Below are 20724 nucleotides of genomic sequence, written 5' to 3' on the forward strand. Positions count from 1 at the left end.
TGTTCAAGGTCAGGATGGATGGGGCTCAGCAACCCAGTCTAGTGGAAGGTGTCTTTGCCCATGGCAGGAGGTTGGAACCAGATGATCTTTAAGGTCTCTTCCAACCCAACCAGTTCTGTGGTTCTCTGATAGGAAGTGAGTTTCTACACTGCCCCTGGTAGAGGTGACTGGGATCAGTATTAGAAACTACAGAAGCAGGTGTGCAAGCTTGGTTAAACCACTGGTACTGCTTAGGGGGAAGGGGGTTGTTTGCATCCCCTCACCTCCAGCTCTCCCTGCACACTCAGCACAAGCAGCTTCTCTTCCAGCTGTTCAAGCAATAGAGCTGGAGCAAAGGAAATGGCAAGAATGTGAGCCTTGAGAGGGGAAACAATTGCTTCAGTGCCTGAGGGACAGAATCTTGGTCATGAAGAGATCTCAGATGAGTGGAGGAGCAGCTCTTCAGAGGGTATTCTAGAGAGCTAAATGTAATCACCATAGTTGCATAGCTAGCCTTCACCTGACATTTGCTCACACATCATGCTGAGTTTAGTTTAATGATTTTTCTGCATTTTTCAACGCAGAAATTTCTGGAATCGTCATTCTTTCCTGTTGTGTTCCTAAGTTACTTAGGTGTTGTCACTAATTTCTTTAAACAAGGAAATAAAAAAGAAAATAGTTTGTTTGTAACAGTCTCTTGCATAGTAAAATAAAAAAGGAGTTATTGTAGGAATAACATTGCCAGTGTTCCTTTATCTTTGCAGTATGACCAGATTTGCAGACTTGGGAGACAGTTACAGTTCGGAACTTATCTATAAATGGAGTAAAACATTTTTAACACTAGTTAAAAATACCTTTAATGTTCCATGTCCGAAGTGCGTACCAATCTGCAGGTGAGGACAGAAGATGGCAAAGGGAAAGATGGAAGATGCATGACTACATTTCAAAATTAGCCTGAGGTACAATTTTGAGGGCAATGCTGTGCTGATTTGTGACGGTCTGCAGGTGTGTCAATCAAAGCAATCAGATGAAGCCTTTGGAGCAAAAGCATTGAAATCATGTTGTATCACCTGAAGCACTACCCTGTTAGAAAACAACTCTCTTCTAATTTTGTTACAAGAGCATTAAAAGTAAAATAAATTTCATGGAATTTTGTACATAACAAGAAACATAACTGTTCTTTTTCCTGGCATGCCAAGTATTCAGCAGCAAACTCTAGGGGAAAGGGGAATTGTGCAACCAGACAAGGAATTGAACATTTCATCAAACACTTGTATGGAAAAGGTATGGAATAGTTTAGCTTCTAGAACAGTTTTAAGACAATAAAATCACTATTTCTTACTTAGTCCTGATTGTTTTGAGCCCTGCATGAAACAAATGGTATTTCTGATGAATAAATGACAGATTTAGGAGAATAAATTTAACAGCCAACAGTTTCATTTGTATGTTTAAAGCTGAAAAGCTTCAGTGGATCACCCTGCAACTCAATTACTAAAAACATTTCTGGATTTTTCCTCATTGATTTGGTTTTAAACATGATTCTTCTCTAAGACCATAACGTGTAACCAAAAGATGAAATAATTACACCATGATTCCAAAGCATGTCAAGGAGACGTTAAAGTGGTTGCGAGACCAATGCAGACAAACAATTTAAAACTAACAGGTGTAGTTCTGTAAAAAACAAAACTTGTTATTTAATCTACAGTAATTCAATAGTAGCTAATACTTGGTACCCATTCCAGTGTTGAAAACACAGCCAAGTGCTGCAGGATTTAAGATTGGTTTGTGACAAATCCAGCTCAATAAGGTGAAATTTTAACTCATCATTCACTCCACAGACTTTAGCGTGAGTTCACTGGGAAGGACATGGCCATATTCTTTTTTTTTTTTTTTTTGTGAGTTTAGGTAATGTTCATGTATTTACAATCAAACAAACCTTCCATTGCCCATGATGTAACTCACTGACAGCAAAAAAATTATTCATGCTTCTTTTCATATCAGACGATGGTGGCAAGAACGAGAGAACATGCTTGTCTAACATTGTTTTGATAAGGGTAAATTCTCTGAAGACAAAGCATCAGCAACTGAAATGGAAGGCCAGATATCGTCAGTTCATTTTCCTTAGTGTGGCTACTGTTATCTTCAGTTATGTGTTAGGAGAATCTTCTCTCTTGCGCAGCTATGGCATCTCAGGGACTGGACGTTTCTGTTTCAAAGTGTCAATGAGAGACAACACTCCTCTTTTTACGTTAGTTGTAACTCTTCTAGTCACCGAGTCTGCAGGAGGTGGGGGTGGTCGAACTTTCTGTGAAGGAGGTCTGGCTACTAAGCACTTCTGATACCGTAACTGCAACAAAGCAAAACCATTCTGCAATCAACACTCTATTCAATAATTTCACAGAGCATTTCAAATACACTCTTAGTACTTTCTCATTAAATATTGCCAAACCTCTGTTTTGGCTGTGACAGAAAGCTTAGCTGAAGTTAACGGGACATTGGTCTGTCCATGTGTGGGCAGAAACTGTTCATTAGCACACAATAGATACTGCATCACATAAACAGCCATTTGAAAACTGAAAAATAAGTTTTCTGGGTTCAGCTACTCTGGAACAAAGATTATTTTCACTATATTGCCAGTGGATTGTATAACAATTGTGTAGTAAAAGAAAAGATTTCTAACTTACACAGACATTGAAGAGGTTGGGTGGGAAGATGATTAAGGGGCATTGTTCACTAAACTGGCATTTCAAACTTTAAACGTTTGGACTTTAATTGATTAAATATATCATAACACCAATTCCTATTTTTATCTGTTTTTTTCTTTTTCTGCCTTGAAATTAATATAATTGCAAATTTGGAAAGATGATTATTTGTGGAGGCAGTGAAAAATCGAAGTGCTACTGGATGCCTTTGAAGAAGGCCACTTACCATACAAGCAGCCTGAACAGCTTCTGATACGTTGCCTGCATTTGGTTCACACCAAAAAACGTGGCACTCAAAATGCTGGTTTCCTGTATCCATAATGAAGGCGAATGTGTGAATGTCTTTGCCTACTCCCATGAAGGACAGGAACCGCACACGACACTCCACCATGACTTCCTCTTCATTCTGGTAACGAATCAAATGACCATTACTCTTGGATGTTCTGTGGAACTTCCAATTTGGATTAAATAGGAGGATATGCTGAAATTTATAATTCCTCATTTGTCTGCATATGCTCAGCATGCTCAGGCCTGGGCTGCATCTCCTTCTAGGTTGTCACTGGAAAACCAACTGCTTGTTTTGTGAAGAAACAAAACAACACAGCTATAGGGTGTCCAAAACATGCTCCCTTATCACTGGTTTGCTATAGAGATGCTGGTTTAGTACCTCATCAAAGGACATATATAAAAGACTTTCTTCAAAAGTTTTACTGTGTTAATCTCTATGGAAAATGCTCTACATTTTCCTCAGTAACACAGATTTAAATACTACTCTTGGCTTCCATACTAAGAATAAAGTAAATACAGTTCGGAATTTAGGATTGTTACTTGGGGCTTAACCTACAACATTTTAGGCTCCAAATTCCTAGAAACTGAATTTAAGTATCTAATGAATACTTTTTATTTCTGAGAACATTCTTGGAATGCTAAAGAAAGCTGAAGCTGATGCAAGAGTAAGAGCCTCTGCAGATTCTGGAAAAAAATAAAATGCAAAATGAGCAAATGAATTCCAGTGTAAATTAACTCTACTAATGTTTCTGTGTTCTTGGTTTTCAACACTCATGTTAAATGTGTTTTAAACAAGACAGTCTGCCTTACTCTTTCATTGATTACTGTCACAGTAGCATCAGCAACATTCATGGTAACTGCCATCCAGTCATCTTTGCTAGAGGAAGCCATTAGACTCTCAATGGCACTATTCAGAGTATCCATTCCTAAAAGACAAGAAAACGCAATAATGAAAAATAAAATATGTAAACAATAACAAAACTTTTTGTCTTCACACTGTAGTACAGAAAACAGATTGTTCCAGACTCCTTATTAAAATTAATTTGATAATGGAAGGAGATATTGTGAAGTTGTATTTCTTCATCTGCAAAACCAAAACAGGTGTCTCTGGCTTTTAAAAACCAGGACAGCATCTTGTTTAGCTGCTGCACCATTTCAGTTCTCTAGGGCCCTTCTCATTAGTAGCAGAGCTTATATTCAGAGAAAGCTGTAGAAAGAAACTTTGCCTTCCTGGCAGCTTCCAAAATACCCTGGTTGCAAAACACATGTTCATATGATGCCCTGAATATTTGCTGTCTTCATGCCTGATTCATATGGCTGAAACATCAGAGTTGCTACCCTTCAAAAACCATGCATTTACCCTAGGCTAGCCAGAGTCCAGCTTTCAGAGCTTATGCAAGGTACCTTGGAAGACACTGAAGTGTTACATACCCACAGGTTTAGCTACAGGTAGCATGCCCAGGTACTGGACGTGGAACTTCTGTACCAGCTCTGTCTTTGGTGTTGGGAAATCTACTGCATGGGAACAAAAGTAATTTTCTGTTAATCGGCATTCACAGCAGGAAAAAACACTTTTACTTCATCAATAACATAAAACAGTTTACCCAGTAATTGTACTCTGAAGGTATTGTATTGACTAAAACAGATTTTTACTTCTTCTAACAAGAACAATTTTACTTCTTCTAACAAGAACAAGCCTCAATTATTTCTAAAGGAATTAGGAGTAAATTTTCATCAGCTGATGTTTGGTCTACACTAAGAATAAGGTCATGTTATATTGCTAGCATATTAAAAACCAGAAGATATAGATGAATGGGTTTTTGAGACATAAAGACCTAAGTTTCACTAAAATAACTGTAAAATCTGGAATCTGCTTTCAATACCATCCTTGCTAATATGCTAAATACAGTCTCCAAGTAATCAATACTACTGTCTGAACAGTACACATTACACAGACCATTACCCAAGCTGATGTATGGATTACGAGTAAGATATTCAGTACAAACTGGTGGATCTAGAAATACATAATGTCCTGTAAAGCTAAAACAAGATATGTTTGTTCTCCTGGAATACTTTCAAAATAGCAACTACTAAGGCATGACTGATAAGGGCACAAAAAGGCAACTTCCTTCTACGATGCAGTAGAGTGTGCAGGAGACCCTTCAGCTGCATGAAAACCCACTTGCATTCCTTGCCTCAGAAATTTCTAAAACAGATGCTGAAACCTAAGAGGAGCACTCCTATGGCTCCTCCGAATCCAAGTGATTAACTGGAGTATATTCTGGTTTTAAGTGTGAGAGATTGAACTGATTAATGGCTTAAAACATTGTTAAGATCATTAAAGCTCAATCCCCACTGAATATGCCTCCTTGATTTCAGGGAACTGGACTGTGAGTTTAGCCCCCTGAGTGGAACCTGAGGTAAAATAAATGTCGTGCTACTGTCTAATCACCTCAAGTCTAAGGCCAAGTAAACAAGGCTGGGAAGAGGCCATAGCCCACAGACTCATTGGCACTCTCCCACTCCAGTCTCCCACTCTCCTGAGAGACTGGGCTGTTAAAGCCAAGGGCTCCACCAACCAGCAGGGTGCTTTGATAACAACATGCAGAGTGGCCGCCCAGGTGCTGAGGGTGTGCACAGCTGACACCTCAGGTTACAAGCTGGGAGTTAAACAAGGTAAGTAAAGAGGCAAGCCCTGTGAGGCAGGGTAGTGTTTCTTTTTCCTTACACAAATGACTCTGCTGTGATAACTCCCCCCTGGGGAAGCACTGAGACATTCACAGGTAGCCTGGAGGTATCTCTGCTGATGGGCCATAATGGACTCAACTGTGCTGAGTAACAGGCTTAAAAGGTGTCAAAGACTCATTAAATGTCCCGTGATCCAGTTTTACATTGTCAAGTGTAAAACTCCCCACTCCACAGGCAGTATTAGGTGTTCTCCCCTAAACCTGCGAGTATATAACTCATGAAATCTTCTGAGTTTTGTGGGCTTCCCCCACTGGATCAGGACTGTCACTTCCACAAGACTGTGACTGTCACTTCAGCCAACAGACACTGACATTGCAACTACCAACTCTCATCGCTGGATCCAACGGGTGGTGACTATATATCTTTCTACTTTTATCCTTTCTTTCTCTCACTTTTCCTTATACATTTTAAGTGTTATTTTTATGCTTTTATACTGCTCTAGTAATGAAGATAATACCAATCAAAATGGCTACATACATGTTTTCTTTTGCAACCAAACTGTTCTAAAATAAACCCTAAATATATGTATTTACAAACACCAATCACTCAGTGTTGTTTCACTCTAATCCACCCCAAGGGACCATTTAAAAAGAACCTGAGTTACCCTCGCCTTCTGGGGAGGGTTGTAACAGGAAGATTTGGCCAACTGGTGCAGTCTGAAGTCAGGAGGTATTTTGATTTGAAAAGGACAATATGCCCAAATATCCCCAAACAAGTAAGACTGAATTTGCAACACTTGCACTTCAAAATAAAAGAGGAAATGCACAAGTTCATGTAATTGAGTAGAAGTCCAATACTGTCAATATAACCAATAAAAATATTTAAAGTAATACAGGAACAGGTTACAGTCAGATACATTAATTAGAAGACAGGATTGCTCTCCACCCAACACGCTCCATTTTTGTCAAAAGCAGCGTCAGAAACAAATGTATCTAAAGCAGGGCCATCCTGAGGATACTAGCTGTAACATGGTACCTTGCAGAGGAACATCAAGGGTGACATTTGTCCTGTCCTGCAATGAGCTGCAAGCCATGGCTTTAGCATTCTTCCGTTCAGCCATAATCTGAAGAACACAGTGACAATACAGCATTAAAAAAAAAAGAAGTACAGCAACAACTACAAATTTACGCCTATTACAATCCTAATTTCTGAAATCTGAAGTAAATCAGAAGCCACATGACTAAGCAGGTTATTCTTTTTGAATAACAACTTTAATTTTCCTCCACTTTATTCACCATTCCTTTACTACAGAAAGAACTTTAGTGGTGTACAAGCCTAGAGGAAAAGTAGACGGAGGTGATAAAAATAGTCATTTTTATGAACAGTAAAATTGCAGTTGATAGGAGGAGGAGTAATACAGCAAGAATTGTAAATATTTAATGCACAGAGAGGAGTGCTCAGTATTTATGTTTCTCTCTGAACTATCTTCTGCTGTATATGATTTTTTTCCTCCATTTTTATGTTTATTGAGGAATTAAAATTCCCATGCAAAATACAACCTGTTCTTCCCCCAAAATATATAATAGTAGCAAAAGAGGAAAAAAAAAAACAAACCCTTCTTCAAAATAACCATTTTAGATGGTTATTCCCTAGAAATATGTGACTGAGAAGGTATCCCGGGAAGCTAATAGAGGTTTCCCAAAGCTCATATATAAACCATTGCTATCTGCTTCTTTACACTATGTCTGTTCATTGTAATTAAGCTATAAAGATAACTGGTACAGCAGATGACACTTGGTTAGAAGATGCTTCTAGCAATTTCTCTCCCCTTCCCAACCCTCCTCCCCCCCTTTTTTTTTTTTAGGTTTTATATTCTGAAAATATTCTCTATTGCAGGGACACAGGGGAATATTCCTACCCCTTCTGAAGAAAAACAACACACACTAGTTTAAGAAGAAACCCTGATTCAGCAAAGAGGTCTAGTGTTTCAGTACATGCCAAGAGCTTCCCTGAATCTACTGCTGAAGTAACTGTGTTACTATTAGCTACACTTTTAAATGTCTAGTTGTTCTCCTATCCAAAATTACTGTCAAAAGTTTCATATCGTAGTTACTTACGTGACAGCTCTGCTCCCTTTCCGATATCCCTGCCTATAGCTACCGCAGCATTTACTTGATGTTGACCTTACTGGATAAAAGCAGCTGTGGCAGGGCCTGTGTGGCATGTTTTTTCCTGCTAGACTTGCTGGAAACACCTGTGTGAACTAGGAGGAACATAACAGGACTAGGCATCTCCAGTCAGCCACTGCTGCAGTCCCTGGTGTTAAACCTCAACAAGCACAGCCTGCAGCTCCTTGGCCAAACCAAGCAGCTACCTGAGGGCTGCTACTGCCACTCCCTCTGGCACCCAAAGCAGGACAAACGTCCCAGACTTTGCACAGTCATTGGGCTACCTTCTGCCTCAGGCATAACTGTGCTGCCCAAAGGGCTGCAGTGATGCACACTGTGCAAATGCTCAACCTGCTTGCATGAGATATCACTAACAAGTTCAGTACCACATCTGCAGTGATGCAAAAATGAAAATTTTTTTTTAGGCTATATAACTGACTACAGAGGAGGGTTTGGTGTCACTGATTCCATTCACTAACATAAAGACAAAATGTACAAAGCAAATGACATTCATACAGCAGAATTTCAGAACTTGAAGGTTTCCTAAATAGCTTTTCTAGAAGAGCTGTGACTCATCAGGAGGGACAAGTTACACAGGGATAACTAATAAAGTTATTCATCCCCACAGCCCACTCTTCCTGTGGTGCAAACTGCCATATTTTCATGAAAAACAAAATGAGAAGTTAGTATTTTTAAAAAGGGGGATGCATTTGCAAATCCACCACAGCTGAATAAAAGAGTAAAAGAAGAGTTTCAAGTAGATTGGATTAACTTCCTCTTTATAAACCATTTCAATCAGCTTGCTGTGAAGGATGTGCTCCCTTGCTACTGTTGCATGAAATAACTGTACGGAGCACACTCATAAACAGATCCTCCAAGAAAACTAAAATTAATAATCAGAAAATGGTGTCAAATCTATAAGGTGAAATGACTGAAAGAACAGTCCTCCCCAGTATTACAGACAACTATGACTGGCAGGAGCTAAGATACTTTAGTATTCATAACCAGAGTAGCTTAAACCCGCTCTTCTCCATGACTTTTTTTAAAAATACAGTTAGCAACTATTTTCTGTCTCTCCTGCAGGGTAATACCATTGAATAACACCATTCTAGTGGTCTGATTTATTTATGGAGTTTAAAATCACAGTTTATTATTCATTGAAGCTCTGTGTTCTTTTTCCATTTTGAACCTGCAACTTCTTTATTATTCAAGAAATCCTTCAGTCTCTATACACACTTGTCAAATCAAAAGCACATATCATCCTTCTCAAATCTAAATGCTCACCCTCCCATAATTTCTATCCATTTGCATCCTTTCCTTTACAAACTCTCTACATTGTTCTTGTTCCCAGTGATATAAACTAAACTAACACTGCATACAACTGCTGATTACATGTATATGTAAGGCTTAGGGACCTCTAAACAGACGAATGTAGCTGATTTTAAATCCACTTGCCTTTGAGCAGATTTCGTGTAAACTTGTGGCGATGGCTTTTGCAGGTGTGTCACATCGAAACACGTGACATTTTAGAATTCTTGTGTCTTTGTCTCTTGCCACATAAGCAAAGTCTCTGTGTAAACAAAATAAACTGACATATTAGAAACAAGCAACGAAACATATACCTAAAGTTCGGTGCTTAATCTATATCATTAAAAAGTTCATTACAGTTTCCTAACCATGCAACTTATTCAAGTTATAAGCCATAATTCCAAATGCAATTGTAAATACACAGGAAAATTTACTCCAATATTTTACCGAAGATGAAATGGGGAGAGAATTACAAATTAAAGACAGAACAGATCTCAACTGTTAAAAAATGAGGAACAGCATACAAGATTGAAGATAGAGAAAAACTGTATTTCAAAGGACTGTATAAAGTGTTTAAAATATGCAGATAGTAATTAGAGATCTGGTTGCATAAGGGAGATGTGAACCTGCCGAGCTTTGCTCGCACTAATTGCCCTAAATTTCTGACCTTATTTTTTCAGAAGTTAAATAAAGCTGCCCTACAAAAGACACTTTTTCACTCTACTGGCTAGTCACCACAGCACAGTATAGCTTTCTAGCATGGGTGAAGGAAGTGCCAGGATTAGGTTTATTTGTTCTCAGGTTGCTTAAGAGTTGCAGCTCTTCTGAAGAAGTTGAAGTGGTATGTGCTGAGCCAGGAAGAAGCTTGGCTTTGCCTGGTTGCCATCCTTGCTATACCAGACTCTCTGTTCACTGGTCTTGCACCTCTGCTTTTTCATGTCCTCCAAGCAACCACAGCCCACTCCTACTTTGTGATCTTCCTGTTACCTCCAGATTTCTCTGGGACCTTTCATCCCTAGCAAAGTTATACTGAGTAGTTAACTAGAATTAAACCAGACAAGCAAAGCTGAAGCTCCCAACAGCCTCTTATGCCTGAAGTCTCTCTTCAGTGCCTTTCTGCTTTACACATAAATAATTACCAGTAAGATTCTAAGTGGTAAAGAGGATACTCCTGAACTCCAGGCTTAGTATAAGCTAAAGTATTTGTTTATAAAAATCTGTAAATATTCCAAGCAGGGTCTAATGTAGCATGGATGGCCAATTTCTTCATTCATTTGAGGTGCCCAGTGAATTGAAGAATTTTATACCGAAGCTATTCAGGGAGAAAGGGAGACTGTGGCAGATGGATTGCTGGCCTTCCAGCTCTGTACGAGAGATGAACACTGTCCTGCAGTTAAGTACGGTACCTGTATCTTAACTGAACAGAACTAGATTTTGCCCTTAATGAGCCCTTGAAATGTAAGGGCTGCTCAGGAACAGGTACAGGTGGCTGTTCCATCTAACTGCTTTGCATCTTGGAGCCTGAAGAACAATACTTTAAGAAAACCAAACCACATAAAACTACCAGGGGATGAGATCTGGAAGCAATTCCACATGACAGAACAGTGCAGAAACACGGTGAAGATGGAGGCCCCTCTCCATCTCACTGCATGCCAACCTGCACTGACACAAGCTAGGGCACAGCAGAGACAGGAGGCAGCAGGACAGCACATGGAGTGTGCTGCCACCTGAACCCTTCCTGCACAGGGAATGCAGCCCATGGGCTGCCTTGGTTTTCACTGCAATGCTGCCTCCAGCACAGGCACTCTGGGGAGGGATGGTGTCTCACCCAACTGCTTGTGACCTGCAGGAAAAATCACAAGGCAATAACGTAGGGAGGTGCTGCCTATTACAGAAGATGCCCCAGGTTCCTAGCTCCGGACTGACCCTCAGCCCCTCATCCACAAGAGTCTTTTGGCCTGCTGTTCCCTTTTGCTGCAAGATCACAGAGATGCTGAGTTCCAGCTGGAATCTTGCTCCTGGAAAAAGGCTGATGCTTTTGGCTCATCTGTACATGTGCCAAGACTTATTTTAGAATGGTTTCCTCCTAGCTTAATGTTTCCAAAGCAAGTTGAAGACTCCTAGGTGGACTCTAGTAATAAGACTAAGAAAAGGGAGTATGGCTTACCTGTGGCTTATGAAAAATTAGCAACTACGGGTTAAAAAATTAAACCAAGCACCACATAAAAAACCTTTGAGAATTCTGCCTTTTGAAGTAAGCTTTCAAGATTACTGGTGCTTCTCCTGAAAGACTTGCAGGGCAGGTCTCTGAAAATGCTCAGGCTCACAAAAGACCCATATAAAATATCCTGAGCACTAAAGAAACCTTGCCTGGTTTGAGAGCTGTGAGAAATTTCCAAGCATCCTACGCATTTTGGATTTTTGTTTTCTACGTGTTTGGCTTTAGCTGCCATCTTTTAAATGTCCCAAGTTACAGACTTCACATTTTTTAGTCCAAATATCTTGCCTTACAAATATTTTAACTACAATGCAAAACCATCATTCACTTAACAGACATGGATTTTCTACCACAACTTCATTAAAACTTCCCCCCACTTTACATGCAAGAAGAACTTGCTGGCAATGACCATAACTTGCAGGGTAGCAAAGACACACAGCATAAACAAGCAGACTGCTGCACACACCTTATTACTGGATCAAGGTCTGTTCTTTCAGAGGGTAGACTTAACCTAAAACAACATTGGAAGTCATCTATGCGACCATTAGATGGTTTTTTATTACTATATACAACCATTTATGCCAAATCAATACTATCCCTTTGAGGACTTGTAACAGGTGATTTATCCCTTTACAAGATGATCCTAGGAAAACCATCCCGTGCTGTTTTGTCAAGATGCTCCCACTGCTCAGAAGCCTGTTTGAATAAACAGAAATCTGCACAGCCTGAGGAGGCTATACAATACCAGGATTTCCAATTTTAAGGTCAGCACCTTTGAGGACTTGCACACACACACAAGAAAACCGTGTCCTTCTGTTAGCCATACAGCTATCTGTTAGAACCTTATTTTACTGTTTATAAAAGCTAAGGTGGGACAAAGCCACCAAAGCAAGTCATTAGGGCTTAGAGGACATAAAACAAAAAATCCATTGAAATTGCCCAAGAAATTGTGGCCCAACCTTTGATCAGTAGCTCTGGCAATGTGCTGACACACCACGATTTCACAACTTTCTCAATAAACTACTGTGTTGTAGGAGTTCACATCAGGATGGGCATCTCCACTGTGCTGCCAAATCCCTCCCTACTACACTGGACAACCACGGGGGCCACAGTAAATCTCACCTTGCAGAGAGTTTATCTGACATCCAAGCTCTACTGCAAGCATTTTCAGTCTTATCTGTAAGATAATACTAAATGTGTTTAGTCAGCACGTTACCTCCCAGTGGAGGTAGGACTCAAGGGACTACAGAGATAAAAATGAGTCAAATAATGAAAAGACTTAAACTAAAAGACTGAATTCTGTTAGGATCAAAGATTTTGGTTGTAAAGGAATACAGCTCATAATTATACCTCATAAGTGGGAAACATCTTAGGCAAAAGTATTTTCAACAGCATCTTAAAGACAGAGAGGTGGACTGAGGGCAGCCTGCTGAGCCTTGTGTTTTTCTCTCAAGTCTAAATTTACTTCTCTGATCAAAGGAGACCAATGTGGAGGGCATCCTGAACAGTAATGAGCTTGCACCCTTTTGGGTAAGAATGTTTCTCTGCCTGGAAGGCTAATTACAGCCAAAGGAACGAGCCACACGCAGAGCCCAGCTCACTGACCATTCTGACCACAGGTAAGACCTGTGGCAAGGGTAGGGAGGAGTTTGATGAGTGTTATGGATGTGGTATCTGTAGTGGGACACTGTAGGTGACAAGGGTGATCACCCCCCACTTCAGTGCTGCCGTATCAGTGTCCTCCCTTACACAACTGGCTCAGGCATAAACCCCTCTGCCCTGCCCCTGAGGAGGTGTTGGACATTCACATGTAGGCCTGGGGGTGTTCATTCCTTCTGATGGGGCAAAACTGGATCTGGTGTGAGAAACACCCGTCATGTCTTAGAAGGTGTCACAAATCAAAGACCCTCGAAAGTGCACCCAGACTAATTTCTGGGGCCTTCCACCAGAGGACTGTACATGACCCAGTGTTACATCAAACAGTGTAAAACTACCCCTCTGCCCCATGGGAGGTACCTGGGCATTCCCACATGAACCTGAACATACATTAACCTATTGAACTTCGTGTTTGTGAGCTTCCTCCATCCCTGATGGATCAAGACTGTAACCATCACTTTGACAAAAGGACATCAAAATTCCAACTATCCAGTCTCTTTCTTTTCCTTATGTATTTTCTCAAGTGATACTGTCATACTTTTATACTGTTACATTTCTATAGATAATAACCAAAATGGCTACACACTTCCTTTCAATTGCAACCAAATTGTTCTAAAATAAACCCCCATCTGTCTGTCTGTCTGTCCATCTATCATCCCTCTGTTTGCAGCAAAGTCTCCAGGGTGTGTCCTGGAAAGCCTATGAGGCTTCGAGAAATGTCTCATCTTTGTCCTGTGAAATTCCACTCACACTGAGTCACCTTGTAGAAGTGTCAGAAATGCCACTTCCCACGCACAGGGCTGTTGACGGGACACCTGGTCCATGCCTTGGCTCCACAAGCGCTGCCTCAGTGCTGCAGTGCTGCACATAACACTTCTGTAGAGCCTCTCTGGCACTTGGTCCTGCACCTTCTGTAAATATTTCTGCTTGTAACCATATACAATCATAAACAAGACCGTATAGCACAATTACTGAAGAAAATTAAATGCCAGCCAATACATCAGTTTCAAGTACTGAGAGCTAATAATACCCTTGTGGTGCTGTTTCAGACTCACACACCAGTGTTTCATTTTAAGTACCTGAACACCTTGAACAAAATAAATCAGCTAATTACATTCATGGATTGTGAATATACATAAACCTTTACATGATCAGGGCCTGCATCTGTATGAAACGTGAGTTCTTCAAAAGCTGTGGTACTGCCGACGTACAACCCTGCCAGCACCATCTGTTTTTGAACCATCAATCAAAATTAGCCCACAAACAGCCCTTCCCCTTTCTAACAGTGCACAAACAGTACTACTGATTTCATTAATTCAGGGAAGTCCCCCAAATGCCTGTGCACTTGCACGAGTGGCCCTACACGGCACCCCAGAAGCCAAGACCTGGAGATGGAGGTACAGGCTGGTGCCAGTTGGCTCCTCCACTGCCAGTGGGAGCCCTGCAGCCTTGCTTCAGGCATTTCTAGGCATTTGGAAAACCGAGCTCCACACTCCCTCTTGGAGAAAAAAGGTATGGCTTTGGAGATTTCAGCATATCTGCTTCCTGCAGCAACAATACCAAACTCAGGACCACAACGGAACAGCTTCTTGTTTGTCCAAAGGCTTGAATCATAAAAAAGCCAGAAGACCTCTCTCTAATTCTTCTTCCACTTCAGATTCCTTCTGGGTTGCTTTATCTACAAACCTTCATTTGACTACAGCTCACTGGAACCTGATTAACATTTAAGTGAGATTTATGTGCAACAGGCCCCTTCAATAATGAAGAAGTGCCAAGTAACGTGTTTGCAATAGAAATTTATGGAAAAGGGCAAATGCCTCCTCTTACCACTTCCCTGTCTTTGCAACCTGCTGGGAAAACGAGTAAAAAGAAATCAAAAAGCCATTACAAAGCCCATGGCTGAATACAGATCTAGCACGGGGTTAACAGATCACATCTCATCCAGCTGAGGTCATCTCTGTCTCCATAGGGTCTGTGTGCACCTGAAATCTGTAGGATCTGAATGACTGCTCCTGATAAAATTTCATTCCACGTCAGTGGGGAGAGCAGCAAGGTGTTTAGTGGGAGAATAATGTTGCAGAAAAAAAGCTATGTACTCTTGAAACTTTATAGCACAGGGGCACCACTTCCGTTGATACAGGATTATAGAGAAGGGGATACTGCACTGTAGGTAATTTTTAATTTTTTTAATCATTTGCACATGTACTACACAATCCACTAATATCTTTCCAGTTATAGGAACTGGATGTAAGTCAGTATTCTGGAAAAAAGCTAGAAGTCCAGAAAAATAGATAAGAATTATTTTGCTGCAAGAGTAGGTAAGACTGGTTCTGTTGAGCAGTTAAAAGTTCAGTAGAAATCCTTTACTTTGAAAGAGTATAGGACTAGAGAAAGACATTTTAAAAACCAATTCTGAGAGTTACAAACACAATGTAAGGTGCTAAGTAGAAGGGAATTTAATTTTTATTTGCTCTTTTACTCTCATTAATTGGCAAATGTCTACAGTAATTGACTAAACCTTAGATAGCCATACCTATTTAACACCTGGCTAAGCATCACTTAGCTGCTCAACCTTGGATGAATATAATCACATTAAAAGCAATTTATGCTAATGCTGTCCTGTTTGAGTAGCAGTTATAACCATTTGCCACTATTAGGCTAAAGTCCTAGGAGGCATCCCAATTAAGTACAGCCTGAGAGAGCAGCAAATCCTCCATTAACTTCCCACTATAAACTTATTTCTTCAAAGGACTGCAGAAGAATACAGAATACAGAATACCCCTGACACCCTAGCCTTTAAGTCTGAAATAACTTTTTTTACTCTTATCAATCAAAATTATATTGCTGTTATTTAAAACAACTATATTAGAATGATACACATGCAGGAAAATGTAAATTGCTTTACAGATTTATCTATTACAAATTGTAACAAGAAGCCTTGAACCAGAAAATTATATTCTCTGAGTTTTGATTGACATTCATCCAGCGCAGCCTACAGATGATGACAGTTTTCTCCGTCCTGATGTACAGACTCCTGTGACTGCAGGGTCACAGAGCACACACCGTCACGCTGTGGGGAAACCATTTCCTGAGTCTGTAACCTTCAAGCTTCACTTTGCTCTCCTGCAAACAGCTGACCAGAGGCTTGTGAAAGCGGGAGGAAAAAAGGGGGAGCAGCCACCACTACAGCAGAGCGGGTCCGAGGCACCTGGCAGGAGGCTGCCATTCACTGTCAAGACGTGAGCATCCACAGAAGCACAGTAAATCAGCAGAGAACGAAACAAAGCAAGAGAAGTGAGAGGAGACACATGAGGAAAGTAGATAAATATAATGCCATCAACACCATGCTTGGATGGGGTTTTTCCATGACACACAAATATTCTAGCATCACAAATGGCAGAGAAGACAAGGTGCAAGAAACTATGCAGTAATATGTATGACAGAAATTACAGACCCCCTGGATTAACATTTTAGATTTTTTTATCCACACTGCTCTTTCACATAGGAGAAAGGAGAATGATTTGTAGCTGAAATGAAATCTGTGACTCTGTTCAGTGTACTTGTCTTTTTTATTAGGGTCACATCAAGGAACTCGTGAAGTTAGGGAGAAAAATCCAAAGGCAAGAAACCATAACTAGATGAAACAAGCAGTATTCACAAAAGCTGCAAAATCTGTTTGTACAAGATTTACTGAGGACTTCTCAACTTCCATTTCACCTACCAGATACTGAGTGAAACCAGTTCTTCCCTCCCACATCCTCCAAATGAAACCCACAGCCCCTTCTCCAGGTGACTATACACCAACCACTTTGGAATCAAGCTTGGGATGAGGAGGAAGAAAAACAACTACTCCCAAGAGTCTTCTCCTTCCCATTCTCTTAGATAGTCACGGTGCATTTAACCACTTGTTCTCTCCTCAGTGATGAGAGCTGGAAGAGATGTGGGGGAGAAGGAAGTTTCCCTTTGTTTCTGACAGTTGCTGGCAATCCTAGACACACATGAAAGCCTTGCAATTTTCCTTCACTCCGAAGGTTCCATCTCACAGAGCTCCTACACCTCTTCAACTGCTCCCCAGCTACAACCCAGAATAGCACCTTGGGCCACCACTACATTACTCTGGACATTAATTTTTGATCCAGCTAGTTAAAATGCCCTCCCTAAGCAGAGATTTTTGGGAGACCTTTCTTATTTCAGTTCTCACTCTCTCAATTTGAAAATGGATTTCCTTGCAGCAAAACATCAATTTTGCATTTATTAACTTCTCAAATGGTCCGGCACTGACATAGTGTAGCTTGTTTTTCTAATTCAAGCATAAAGTTTGTAGGGCAAATTATCTGCTGCTGAAAGACTGTTTGCTTCATTCCTTGATAATGTCACTTGCTAACTCTCAAGGAGGAGCTATGGCTACTCTGTGTGATACTCGGAGGCTTTAATCTGGCGGCCCTAAAACTCACAGCTGCCAGTTTTTCTTTGATGTCTTATCATTGCCACAGTTCTGCATGCTTCCAAAATTTGTTAAAACCCTCTCAGAGCTGATACGTCTGATACCCAGCTCAGCCCTTCAGAGCCCAGCACTCCAACTCTGAAAGCATTTGCATGACTTTCATTCCAATTTCCTTCCTGTGGCCTGATCCTCATGAAGCTCCGGTCCCCCAGCTGTGCTTTCCAGGTCTCAGCACTGCTCACTACCTCCTCCTGTGCAGGGGGGGCAGGAATCCTGCCAGCCTTGCCACCACTACCTTGCAAGCCAGAAAGGTGGCTCTGAGAGGTTACAAATCATTTCCCTTTCTACTACCAAGGGCTATATCCCACTCCTACAAAGGGCCACAGATTTGCATTCACAAGAGTCATGTCAAAGTGCAATTCTGTATCTGAGTTGTCCAGATCCATGAGCTCTGGTAGCACAGTGACAACAGTACAGACTGTACTGCTAAGATGTATGTTCCATGCTGGTCCTTATTCCCAGCATCACCTCACGACCACATGGCCAAAGTACAACCATTGTGGCAAGGAGGACAGTTTATCACATGGGCTGTGGTCACCACCAAAGTGGTGCCCTGGAAACTGCGCTCCTGTAGGACCAGCAGCCTGAGGGGGGCCCAGCTAATGCTATGTCCCATCCTGCTGGTGCTTGGGGGTCAGGTGGGGCTTACTGCTACTCACCAACTGCTAGACAGACGTGGCAAGCTGAAAAGTCAATCAGTAGCTTCGACTTCTGCTTGTTTTATAAATGGATTTAACAAAAGACAGAGCTTCTGTGACAGATCATATGCAATTCACTGACCACTGACTTGATCGACACAAAGGTTTCATGGTGTTTTTTTTTTTTTTTGGCTTAATTGCTTCACAACATTTTTGTGAAGCAGGGGCCTGCCTTCTTACCCTGTGCAGCAGTTTTCAAGGAAAATGCACACAAATGAGGAAGTTTGTCAAGGCCATTAGAGTTGCTGCTTCTCCTCTGCAGCACTGCAAAGTGATGGTTTAACTCCTCAGGATGGCCAGTCTAGCATTTCTGATGAATCCTGAATTTCCTTAATTTAAGTAAATGAATCTGTTATTACGCCTATGAACCTCTGAATATTTTTGACAATCCTACTGCCTTCCAGATCTAAATGAAAGACGTGGACTTTTGTTTATAAGGAATATCTAAAGATTTAATAAAGAAATACATCAAGTTGGGATGTTCAAAGCACTACTAAAGATTTAACTGAATGAGACAGCAGACTACACCAGAATAGTTAATCTCTCCAGTGTGATTTGTTTTATAAGCAATGCTTCCTCTTTATTATTCAGACAGAGAACACAGCAGTTGTGCACAGACGCTACCCACAAATCTGCTTGCAACACATTTTTACCAGTGTTAGGCTGGGAGGATCATCTCTTCCTACATGCATGAAACTACATTAGATTGCAAAGCCATAATCAAGAAAGTTCAAACATTTCCCCAGGCCAACACTGCCTAAAGAATTGATTAAAAACAGTCAAGCCTGGAAACTGGCCTCATTATATTCCACAAGGCAAACATGAGGAATGGTCCACATCTCTAAACCATATTCCTTTCACCCAGTCCCACTTTGAAGTTTATGCAATTTAGAAGAGCAAACAAACCCCAAATCTCATCTAAGGGATGCAGTTCTACTGCTAAGAGCGTTTGGAGTGGCTGCAGCCCTTGTGCTGCAAAGCACCTGACTACAATGCCTTACTGTCTGTTCTCCCATGAAACGGGAAGCATTGTAGAGAATTCCAAACGATCCCTTTGTACATCCAAACAAATCAAACAAACTTTTTTTCTTCAAACTTGACAGACAAGCGAGCAATCCAGACGGACCCAAAACAAATACTAAAAATAGGAAATAAACATTGAGTTTTCCAATGCTTGCTAAAATTAGCTCTTACATCCCCCACTCTTAGTATCATGTTTTTTCAAATTTAAATAAAGGTGGGACTTTAATACTACTGTCTTGCATTTCAGATTCCAGAGAGCAACATAATCTAAATTTTAATCTCAAACACCACAAGCAAATACTAGAATCCCCTGCATCAGATGATTTTAAACTGTTCTAGTATTAGAGGATTTGGGACCTGGGAAAAAAACCCAACCAACTTGACAATTCTGTTAATAGTAAGGTGAAAAGGTGACACAGAGATAGGAATTTACTCACTGAAGCTGAACTTCTGTTCATTGATACAAGCAAACCAATACAACATTGTTTGATGCATGCTGGAAGGATAAACACGAAAACGGAAAAATGAAAATAATTTACCTCTCTCTGAGTCCAGGGAAGCATGAAGAAACAGAAAGAACAAGTTAGAAAGCACTCAAGCAGACAGAGCTCCAACATATGATGAGGCAGGGTAGCTGCAAAGTGCTGTACATTTAGTGTTCACTGATTGTAGCACAGTGTATCTAAGCATACTGCCACTGCTTCCTTTTGACACTTCTTTTGTTGAATCTTGTTGTTCTGAAGTTTGTATTTTTGGAAACATAGAATGAAGCCAACAGGCATCAGCTGAATTCAGTGAGGCAGCACAGACATACCAACAGTGGGAGGTAATAAAGCTTAAAATACCACATGCAAGTCCGGGAAGTCGTATGCAGAAAGCATAAATAGACGTAGGAAGTGCATGAACCTTCCTTCTTCCAAAATAACACTATTTACAGTAGACACTGACTAAAGAAACAAGAATAATTCTTCAGAGTGTGAAAACCTTCCATTGTTTGAACTGAAAGAGTAGAAAGACTGTCCTCAGTTTTTTTAATGCCTTTTCCAAAAGGTCACTTGGGGTCCTCTGGAAGTTGCACCTCGAAGAAGTGACAGCCTGGGGAACAACCTCACATGAGTGTTGAGCTGAAGCCAGGGGGTATAAAATCACCACACACTTTCATTTCTGAAACACTTCAGCAACCACTAATTCTTGTTACGACTTAACCAACACCTTTCCTGCAGGTGAAGGGGGGCAGGAGAGGCACAAGCTTCCTTGGTTGGTGGCTGCCCTTCTTCGCCTTCCCACAGATCCGCTCTGCCTGCCCCGCTACTGAGTCCTGGCACTCACTGCAGCTGGCTGCTTTCTAGGTCATGCCAGACACCAGGGAACACCAGCAGGGTGAGCTTGCAGGGACAACAGGCACTCCTGGAGCTGTCCTGCGAACACAGCACATTGTTTCCCATGATGTTACCACAAAAGGTTCTCTGCGCTGAGGAGGGATGTGGGTTGC

The 20724-nt window shown here is 41.0% G+C and overlaps 1 protein-coding gene across 18 annotated transcripts in view; it reads right to left on the bottom strand.

The window, feature by feature from the left end:
• Positions 1-1165: 1165 nt before the first annotated feature.
• The window catches only part of APBB2 (amyloid beta precursor protein binding family B member 2), a 119589-nt gene continuing 100030 nt past the window's right edge, over positions 1166-20724 (bottom strand). For 13 of the 18 annotated variants that reach the window (XM_027904321.1, XM_027904330.1, XM_027904323.1 and 10 more), the window contains 6 exons: positions 9281-9395; positions 6693-6780; positions 4401-4484; positions 3780-3895; positions 2908-3087; positions 1166-2326 (listed from right to left, as the gene is read on the bottom strand). In XM_027904321.1, coding sequence (XP_027760122.1) covers positions 2159-2326; positions 2908-3087; positions 3780-3895; positions 4401-4484; positions 6693-6780; positions 9281-9395 — 751 coding nt within the window. In that variant the 3' untranslated portion in view covers positions 1166-2158. Of the gene's footprint in view, positions 2327-2907; positions 3088-3779; positions 3896-4400; positions 4485-6692; positions 6781-9280; positions 9396-10961; positions 11043-19771; positions 19778-20724 lie in introns of those variants that run through there. The other 5 variants (XM_027904336.1, XM_027904337.1, XM_027904322.1 and 2 more) reach the window with 3 other exon arrangements.

This window comes from Empidonax traillii, unplaced genomic scaffold (genome assembly GCF_003031625.1).
Source record: "Empidonax traillii isolate 1590-97213 ecotype Southwest subspecies unplaced genomic scaffold, ASM303162v1 scaffold1042:size202023, whole genome shotgun sequence".
Taxonomy (NCBI): Eukaryota; Metazoa; Chordata; class Aves; order Passeriformes; family Tyrannidae; genus Empidonax; species Empidonax traillii.